General features: G+C 39.6%; 1 protein-coding gene across 1 annotated transcript; it reads right to left on the reverse strand.

Moving 5' to 3' along the window:
- Window positions 1-687: 687 nt before the first annotated feature.
- On the reverse strand, window positions 688-3538 carry LOC143964133 (C2 calcium-dependent domain-containing protein 4C-like). The gene is made up of 2 exons (XM_077473832.1): window positions 3424-3538; window positions 688-3169 (listed from the first exon to the last, which is right to left on the reverse strand). The coding sequence occupies exon 2, from the start codon at window positions 3139-3141 to the stop codon at window positions 1933-1935; it is 1209 nt and encodes a 402-aa protein (XP_077329958.1). The 5' UTR covers window positions 3142-3169; window positions 3424-3538; the 3' UTR covers window positions 688-1932.
- Between the last annotated feature and the right edge of the window lie 7175 nt (window positions 3539-10713).

The raw sequence follows: 10713 nt of genomic DNA on the forward strand, positions 1-10713 counted from the left end.
CTGGCTGTCATGCTGATCCACTGGCTTCAGAACCGATCCACTGATACAAAACAACTATCAGTTTTGAACTTCTGATATCATTATGGCTTTCCTGATCTGCACAATTGTTATGGGTCAGTCTAAATAATAATAATTGCTTTGCTAACTATTTAAAACTATTTAAATAGTTAGCAAAGCAATTATCAAAAAAAAAAAAAAAGAGTGAAATAGTTCCCCCCATATTTCTCACTGCAGGATTACATTAATTGTGTCACCTTTGACATATGTTATGTGTGAAGGCTTCCTAGGCACTTGGTTTTTGTTTTGAGCCTGGTTGATAAGGGTTAATATAGCGTTACTAAGTGATTGTGTCCATGCCGCCTCGTCGTGAATATGGATGATACGCGTGGAAAGAAAATCCAGACTGTAGTTTATTATTAGGCAGGAAAATAACATAGTGAGCTTCACCTCTGTCAATATTTACTTCCCGCTTATAAATCTTACGCCACAGACACACACACACAGGAGCGAACGCAGATTTACAAGGCCTGCCACAGGAATAATCTTCATATGTCCTGCAATAACTACCTTTTTTGTTTCTATATAATGCAGAACCAACAGAACTGCAACATCAGAGATAATGTACACCATAAACAGATGTTAAAACATGCTGCTGAAAGAAATTATTTTTCAAATAGTTTATTAGTTAAAACATACAAAAATAGATGATATTCTTTACAGGTTGTGTTTATGTAATATATTAATTCTGGTACATCTTTAGACATTTTTACATTAAATGGATAATAAAAATAAAATGTAACAACATATAATAATTAAAATAAAAAATAAATAAATATCTAAACATACATTTCACAAGGGTATTTGTGTGCAAATATTACTTCCCAATTACAGGCTGTCACAGTTACAAACAAACCACATTTTTTCAGCATGTTGGCTCTATAAATAATTATAGTAGCATAGTATAAGCAGGCAAGTCAAGGGCTATCAAACACCTTTTATTAGCAGCTGGAACAAGTGTATAGTCAGAATGGGCAAAGTCATCTACAAAATGACAAGATATAGCACTTGAATTGGCTTAGCCCAGCTATGCCTCTCTAGCTGTACTGAAACTACAAGGCCCAGCAAGCATAGGGCTATGTGGTTTATCTACAGCCACAGAGCCACAAATTGCTCATCCAAAAACAGAACACTACACAGCCAGCAAATTACACATGGAGATTACCTTTGTTTTTTGTTTTCAACCATGAGTGCAAAAGTAACAAATGGCAGTTCTCAGATATTGAAACAAAGATTTAGCAGATATTTCATAAGACTTATTAACACTTGTAGAAGGTGACTCTCCTTTTAAATAGCAATCCATGCTAAGCACCAACCTACCCAGGGTTGCCAACCTCCTGCAGCTATGTTTACTGACAAAACATGGTAAATTTACTGGCGGAGCCTATTTTTTACTGACAACCTGAGAAACTACAGAACTCCTATTGAAAACTAACACAGTGAATATTTGAACAGTATACACATGATATGGAAACACTGAAAATACCTATAACAAAGTAATATGCTTGATTTACACTTAAAAAGTCAACATAGCATGAAATGATCAGCCCCTGATATTTACTGCCAGTTGTAAACAAATCACAGATTTTTACGAACTGTCAGTAAATTTACTGGCGGTTGGCAACCCTGCTGCACATGTAAAAAATGCCAGGCTACCAGTGTTATTTATAGCCCCTATATTTGACATCTTCAAACACTTTAAATAAATGCTATAAGTTATATTAGTACCCTTTATGAGATCTTTAAGAAGGTCTCAATAAATATTTAGGATAAATGTTCATTTTTTTACTGCCTTTGTCAGTTAAACAGTAATAATGAATTTGTTCGTAATTTGGGTTAAAATGCTTTGAAATGTTAAATAATGTTTCCGCTTTCTTACAGGGATAAGATGCTAAGCAAAGGAAGTTCACTTTGGCCCAAGACAATGTCTCTCTTTATCCCACATGCTTTGTTAATTGCTTTAATCTTAAGGCAGCAGCTGTGAAGTTTTGTGGGTGGCAAATTCTCAAAGAAAAAGTCCTCATTAAAGATTGGGTTTCTGCTCCTTCTTATAACGGTGCTTCGCTGCTTCTGCTGCTTTCCAGGAGTAATAGAGAGTGCCACAAAGCAATTGATTGTTTTTGGGTCAGTATGTACATTGTAAAGTCCTTCTATGCTGATGAGTCGAACACGTAGCCTCTGTGCTGCATCACAATATTCTGTAGATAAACGTAGAGAAGCCCCATTCTCAAGCAACACTGTGTTTTCGGCTACAAAGCTACCTCTGGAATATAGAAGATCCATTGGAAACACAGAATCCATCATCCCATCAGAAACTCGACGAAAAATATTTGGGCTGCTGTCTGTGGAGCTGCACTCATCAGCCGACAGTGAGTTGTTTCTGGATAGCCTTCCTTTTTTCTTTAGTGCTCTAGAAAACAGTCTGTCCTGGCTGATGGCTTTCAGTAAAGAGGCACCCCGTGGTAGAGATCTCGGAAGCAAGGGGGAACTAAATGGAGAAGAGTCTGTTGAAGAGGACGTTTCGCTGTCCAAGGTTCCAGAACGACTTAGTGCCCTAAGCTTTAATGCCCTGAAGCTGCCGTAAGACGTTGTCCTTTGGCAAGTGGTGGTTAGAGAGCGAGGTCTTTGTAACAAAATTGGAAGGCTAGCAGGGTCATCATGGAAAAGAGATTCTTTCCTTCTGGTGTTGGGGCTTTCCAGCAAGGTGCAGAATCCATAGGATGTATGGGCCTTAGGAAGATGTGGTAGGGACAAAGCTGCTTGTGCTCGAGGGTCTCCATTTGTATTTTCGTCCTCCATAGGCTCATCTGCACTGTCTACCTGTATGATATGTGTCTCTGGTGCATTACAGGCTGTATAAGCAGCTCTACTAAGATCTGGTACAGACCTGTAGAGTGACTTCAGTCTTACTGCTCTTTGAGTTGAAAGTAGTGGAGGAATACAAAACTCTGGAATTCTGTCTGGGGTTAGGACATTGAGACAAGGTATAGGACGCTGCTTTTTATCCATGACCGCCCCTTTCATTGTCAGTTCAGACATTTGTCCGTGCATGTCAGGTACCTTCAGTTTGTCCAACAACCACATATGTCCAGGTGAGAGAAATACAATGATCCTGTAATGATAAGATACAATTAAGAATGGCAAGCTTTGTACAGCAATTCATAATATGACATACACCGTTTAAAATGCAAAAGATGAAGTCAAATGTGGAACAGCAGAATTGGGTACAGAATTTTCTATATAGAGAAGTTATTTAGGTATTGTTTTTTTTAGATTATGATAAATTCATCTTTTATTAAATATAATAACATATGGTAGTTATTTGCTATTGTTTTCTAAATAAACCATTAATGTTGAAGAAATTACCTGCTGCAATGATGAAGTCAACCCAGAAACAGCACCTGTGTGATTCAGTTCCAGGTAACAAAGAAATCTGTGCTGTTGTAGCCTCAAGCAGTGAGTGAGCTCTGCTGCCTTCTTCTCCGGCTTTTATAGTTGAATTGGGTTAGTTCCAACAAATCAGCAGCAAGTGGGTGGCGTAGCTCTTCTAATGGAAAGGGACACGAGGAAATGTAGTGACACAACAGAGCTTTGTGATACAAACAGCACATACACCATCAGGTCTATAATAACTACAGACGTTTGCTGCACTTGTTAAAATGCAGCGAATGAGTAAAATAACAACCTTGTTCCAGCATGAACATATGATAAATCCTTTACAAATACAAATACATTTATCCATTCAGTGTCTCTTTAGAAAAAAAAACTGTGTATACAATGCAACACCAGTAGGAAGCTTAATTGAGGGGATAAAAAAAAGTTTATAGAGATGGCAAAACTAGTTTCTGTATTATATATTATATTTTCAGTGGCAATGTCTGAGTGTTAGCATAGACATGGGTGATTTGTGTCATTAGAAGGGCATAATGTGCCTCAAATGGGGCTGACTATAGATGAGTCATTTTTTTCAGGTGAAGGAAAAAAATAATGAACAGATTCCTAGTCACACAAATGGGGTGGATGGAGTGTAGGCAGGTTGAATATGTATGTAAGCCAGCAGCTGGCCAAGGCTGGGGAATGGGTTAAGTGTTTCCTGCTTAGTTCCAGGGATTTTGGTTCAAGCCAGCCCATCTGTGCTATAAAGGCAAATATGTAGAGGCACTGCACCCCCCCCCCTAATATTTTTTCCCCCTTATTCATCTTTAATACACATAATTACCTGCCCAGCAAATCCAAAATTGTCCTGCTGTAATGCCATGAGAGCCATTTCCTGTACCACCATTTCCTTTGCTGATGTCATCAAGGGGCTTGCAGTCTCCTCCACATCCTAGCAGCCAGCCCCCTGATGATGCCATACTGTGCATGTGCAGTATCTTCCACATTGCCCCAACGACTCCTGGGATGCATGATGGGGGAATCCCAGGAGGCTTTAGAGGCAGATGGACGTCATTCTCACCTAGACCTTGAAGGCAGAAGCACAAGGCTGTGCTCTCTAAAATAAGTATCCTCACTAAAAAAAAAAAAAAATAGTATATTTCTGAAAGGAGGGGAAGGAGCAAGATTAATTAATATAGTAAATTTTAGTGACAGCCTGGTTTAAGCACATAAAATGCCTTTGGTCTTATGAAGAGCCCATAGAAGTTGCAGTTTTTTCCCCACTTTAATTTTGAAGTTTGGATATAGTTTCCCTTCTATGTCCACTACATTTTCCCTGGTTTTTACTATTAACAGTGTTTTTTTTTTATTTTTTATTAGTGGCTGCATATTTATGTGCAGTTTTGGTGATGCCATCTCATGCTCCCTTAGATTTTAGGCTACTACACTTACACTTGCAGTTGCTGGATGGTAAAAACATGCACCCCCAACCGCTCCCTCTTAGCCCATGTACACACGGTCGGAGATTTTGCCAACCAAATCCGTTGGATTTTGCCCGTCTGATTTAGTCCGAGGGATTGTGTCCGAAACTGTTGCATACACACGGTCGTGCCAAGTTGTCGAAAAATCAGATCTTTCAGAACGTGATGACGTAATTTCGTTACGATGGGACTACATTTAGGCTAGTAGCCAATAGCTTTGATGTAGGAATTTGATCTGAGCATGCGTGGCACTTGGTCCGATGAAAATGCTCTACACATGATCGGATTAGGTCCGTCCGGCCCAGTTGGTCGGGAAATATTTCCAACATGTTGGAAAATTGGATCAGACGGAGATTCGGACGGAATCAGTCCGATGCATACCACACACAGTCGGATTATCTGACGACACGGTCCGATAAGACTCATTCCGACAGATTCCCCGACCGTGTGTACAAGGGCTTAGGCTGCTAAGACAGTGACTGTGGGTGTACAAATGCCACATACCCCCTGTTTAAGTGAATAGGGCTGCGTTGCAACCACCCTGCAACATGTGCACTGCACAAGGCTGTGACTCTGTGTTGTGGCATTTAAGGGGCTATAACAGGCATTGAGGAGGTAACAAATCACCTCCCCATTGCCTGTCAACTGTTTCTGAAAAGCAATCTGAGCATGGATCGCTTTTCAGAGGAGCAGGAGTCCTTGCTACTAGTGTAAACAAGCCCTTAGGGAGTTAGGAATTAAGTAAGATTATGACTAAGGCTTAAATGTTAGAGGTTAAGTCTACAAGTAATCGTGCTTTCCCACACTGCTAGCATGTCCCATCATTATCCCCATTAGTGAGCCAGTCCAAAGAAATAGTCTGCAGCCAATGCTGAAATTAGTTAACCTACACAAGAAGTGGTTAAAAGAGGCTAAAGAACACCAGCAACAATGAGAAGCAAAGATTTATTTACAAGTTTTGTTACATTTTATCATTTGTGGTGATAACTTTGAGGCTGTAGCGTAAAGGAAAGGTTAGGCTTAAGCCCCCCACACACAGGCCGAATGTCAGGAGACATCGGCTGGTTCATGTGTACTGTAGCTGGCCCAAGTTCTGTTGAAGGGGCATGACCGAAAAAGGTCTGCCGACCAGCGCACGATCAGCGCTGAGTACACTGACTGGATTGTTCTGGCAGGTGGGGGCCATCCTCCTGTCAGAACACAATAGAATAGCAGAGGAGATCACTGTACTAACATCAGATTGTTAGTACAGCAGCTCCTCTGTTGTTGTTTTTTGTTCAGTCCGCTGGGTTAAACAAAAACAAAAAAAACTATCAGTGTGCACTAGGCTTTAGGTGTCAGGGGTGTCCAAAATCACTTTTTGTTATATATGAATTGTTATTCATATGCAGAGTGAACACAGATTTACCTGATGTTATCCCATCCACTGACAGAGAAGCCCAAGCAGCAGAATGCTATGTTTTCTGTGTCTAGCAGAGCAGGGGGATCGCCCAGTGCCCACGGGGGTTTGAATGTCTGGAAGAGCAGGGGGATCGCCCGGCGCCTACGGGGTTTGAATGTTTCGAAGAGCAGGGGGATCGCCCGGCGCCTACGGGGGTTTGAATGTCTGGAAGAGCAGGGGGATTGCCCGGCGCCCACAGGGGGGTTTGAATGTCTGTCCCCTGCTCTCCTGCCTCTCTTCCGGTGGTGGTGGCGGGGGGGGGGTTGCCTATATTCGCACCATAAGATGCAGAAACCTTTTCCCCCATATTTCTGGGGGGAAAAAGTGCGTCTTACGGTCTGAAAAATATACAGTACCTTATTTTGTATAATAATTTGAATGTAACTATATTATTTAAGAGATGGCTTGCTACCTATTTTTACTTGCTTTATAGCCATGCCATTTTTCTGCCTATTGTGAAGAACAATTACAATTGATAGTCAGGTATGGTCCATGATATTATATTAGACTGCCACCTGCAGAAAGCAGAGAGAAGTGTTCTGCAATCTATTTAGTCACATTCACTGGTTTAGATTCACAGACTTTCATTGATTTGCAAAGAATATTACGGAGACTGAATATCAGCAAATGCAAACTAATTTCCACTAAATACGTGAGCAAATGTACATGTGAATTGAGATAAATGGGAATCACTGCTAAATGCTTGAAATCACGTAGATAAGATTGTCTGTCAAAATATGTTTTAACTTAAGCAAAAGTATTGATAATAAAAAAAATAATTCCAGTCCTGAAGTGTTTACTATAGCAATAAAACATCGCTCTCAACTGTCCCTTATTTGGAGGAACTGTCCCTTTTGTGCAACCTGATCCTTCTACATCTCAGGTTCACTCTTGCATACTAAAGACAATAAAAAATAACAATAATACACCCATCTAAATGTCACTGCTATTAAAAATAATTTAAAATGAATTATCATTAAAACATGTTTGTAATGATACAGTAGTAAAGTACATCTTAGATTGTAAGCTCTAATGAGTAGTGTTCTGATTCCTCCTGTATTGAATAATATTGTAACTGTACTGTCTGCCCTCATGTTGTAAAGCACTGCACAAACTGTGGGAGCTATATAAAGCCTGTACAATAATAATAATAATAATAATAATATGTAAGTCAGCAAGAGGCTTAGCATGAAGCTAGATTAACTTTGTGTGTTAGGCAGTGCCCTCTAGTGGTGTTAAATTAGTTTTGATCTTTTTTTTTATTTTTATTTTTTTATGTGTTGCAGTAAAAATAAATTACAGTTATCATTGCCCCCAGCTGTTCCTGATATTGACACACTGTCCCTGATTTGGAACAAAGTCCCTCTGTCCCTTTTCCCTCTTCATTTGTCCTATAATATATAATCTATATACAGTTAAAATAAAATATAACTGCGCTACCAAAAAATTCAAAACACAATACAAGCAGCCAACATTGACAATAATACAATTGCATAAAACATAAAAACCAAAAAATGTAGCGCTTAACCACTTGTGGACCGCCTCACGGGGATGTACGTCCTTTTTTTGAAGAGGGATATCTCGGTAACGGCAGCAGCTGCTGCCACAACCGAGATATCCATCTCTTCAGGCGGCGGTCGGCTGTACGATAACGGTGGTCTCCGCGGTGGATTCGCCGCGAGATCAGCGCTATCGGCAGCGGGAGAGGTGCCACCCCCCCCTCCCTCCGCCCTCCCGCACCTTCCGCCGCTTACCGGAGCCGTCGGTAGCGGCGGAGGCGATCGGGTCCTCTTCCTAGCTGGGCATAGAGACAAGTGAGGCTAAGATGGCCCCCACTCGTCTCTATACCATAGGAGGGCGGAAGCGACGTCAAAACGTCACTTCCGCCCATACCTCTTAAAGGTATATTTTTTTTTAAATGTCAGATTTTCTTTTTTTTTTTTTGCATTTTAGCCCAAATATGCAACCTGTAGAATTTTTTAAATTTCGCTTATGGAGATTTTTGAGGCTAAAAGTTTGACGCCATTCCCAGAGCGGGCGCAATTTTGAAGCGTGACATGTTGGGTATCAATTTACTTGGCATACCATTATCTTTCACAATATAAAAAAAATTGGGCTAATTTTACTGTTGTCTTATTTTTTTATTCAAAAAAGTGCATTTTTTCAAAAAAAGTGCGCTTGTAAGACCGCTGCGCAAATACGGTGTAAAAAAAAGTATTTCAATGACCGCCATTTTATTCTCTAGGGTGTTAGAAAAAAAACAATATAAAATGTTTGGGAGTTCTAAGTAATTTTCTAGCAAAAAAAACTGTTTTAAACATGAAAACACCAAGTCTGAAAAAGAGGCCTGGTCCTTAAGTGGTTAAAATAGAAAACACCTAGTGAAGAAAAGTGTTATAATACACCAAAAATATAAATGTAATAAATAGCGTAGCCAAGCTACACCAAATAAAGGCAAGTGCACTTAGTATAACTACACAAGTGTGAAAAAGTCTTTGACTCGTGACATGAAAAAAAAAAAGTTCAAATAATGGATGTATCAAGTGGCCTGGGACTATACCAAGATCCTACATAAAAAAAGACAATAGTCTCTATAATCCTAGATGATCACTAGATGATTAGTCAGGATCTGTTGCAATGCCACACGTCAAAATACCCCAGAGGTGAAGACAGCAGCTGGATGTCACCCTTCATACAGATACCACGTTATAAACAGGAAAGGTAATGGATACGCTTACCAGAAGGTGTGGACCCACACACCTTGGTGGTGAGTCATTCAGACATCAGATTGTGATAGACAGCAATTCCTCCATCCAGGTGATGTAAACCTCAGCTATGCCAATACACCATCCAATCTCGGGGTATCCAATCCGGGACGTTTTTTCGGCTTCAAGGTGGTAAAAAGGACAATCACACCCCAAATAGGTGCGTAAAAAAATGCAAACAGAAAAAGAGGGAAGAACACAAAAAGCCTCTTCATAGAGCAGATTAATCCGATAGGAAATGTTTTATTAAAACAAATTTAAAAAACAAGATACATGTATGTATAAACCCTCAATGAAGAAGGGTACAAAAATACAGATATCAATAAAAAAAGCGTATAAAGTCTGCAGGCTATGTACCCGACATGTTTCGTAATAAACTTGCTTCAACTGGGGCATCATGCCAAACCGCATCATCCCCCAGTGATGCCCCACGCACCTATTTGGGGTGTGATTGTCCTTTTTACCACCTTGGAGCCGAAAAAACGTCCCGGATTGGATACCCCGAGATTGGATGGTGTATTGGCATAGCTGAGGTTTACATCACCTGGATGGAGGAATTGCTGTCTATCGCAATCTGATGTCTGAATGACTCACCACCAAGGTGTGTGGGTCCACACCTTCTGGTAAGCGTATCCATTACCTTTCCTGTTTATAACGTGGTATCTGTATGAAGGGTAACATCCAGCTGCTGTCTTCACCTCTGGGGTATTTTGACGTGTGGCATTGCAACAGATCCTGACTAATCTCTACCGTGAAGTGATCATCTAGGATTATAGAGACTATTGTCTTTTTTTATGTAGGGTCTTGGTATAGTCCCAGGCCACTTGATAAATCCATTATTTGAACTTTTTTTGTTTTTTCATGTCACGAGTCACAAAGACTTTTCACACTTGTGTAGTTATACTAAGTGTACTTGCCTTTATTTGGTGTAGCTTGGCTACGCTATTTATTACATTTATATTTTTTATGGGTTATAATAACACTTTTCTTCACGAGGTGTTTTCTATTTCAAGCGCTACATTTTTGGTTTTTATAATCTATATACAGTGCCTTGAAAAACGTATACATACCCATGAAATGTGAAATACAACCAAAATTGTAAATGTATTTTATTGGGATTTTATGTGGTAGACCAACACAAAGTGGCACATAATTGTGAAGTGGAAGGAAAATGATAACCAGTTTTCAACATTTTTTACAAATAACTATGTGAAAAGTTTGGCGTGCATTTGTATTCAGCCCCCCAATAGTCAATACTTAGAGTCAAAATTAGTGGAAAATTGGTGTTGCGCTCCCAAAGTAACAGGGAAGCAAAAAAAAACCTTACATAGGAAACATATATCCCCCGAACATATATCCTTATTATAATAGTGTAAAAGAAAGGCTTATAGTAAAAGATAAATTAAAGTGCTCAAGTGCATAATGTATCTATCTAAAATGAAGATCATAAATAAATAAATAAATATAGCAAAAAAACAAATAAATAGAACAAAAAAACAATTAATATAGAGCACAGAGTAACACTCGTGATGTGATATGAAGTCAGTGATCAATCAAATAAAGTGCTAATCTGCATGTAGCAGATCGACATCAA

This window comes from Lithobates pipiens, unplaced genomic scaffold, assembly GCF_037356315.1.
Source record: "Lithobates pipiens isolate NorthernLeopardFrog02 unplaced genomic scaffold, aLitPip1_a1.2 Scaffold_8, whole genome shotgun sequence".
NCBI lineage: Eukaryota > Metazoa > Chordata > Amphibia > Anura > Ranidae > Lithobates > Lithobates pipiens.

What these genes read in the sequence shown, in the direction of transcription:
- LOC143964133 (XM_077473832.1), bottom strand. Translation starts at nt 3,141, where the DNA reads ATGTGGTTGTTGGACAAACTGAAGGTACCTGACATGCACGGACAAATG.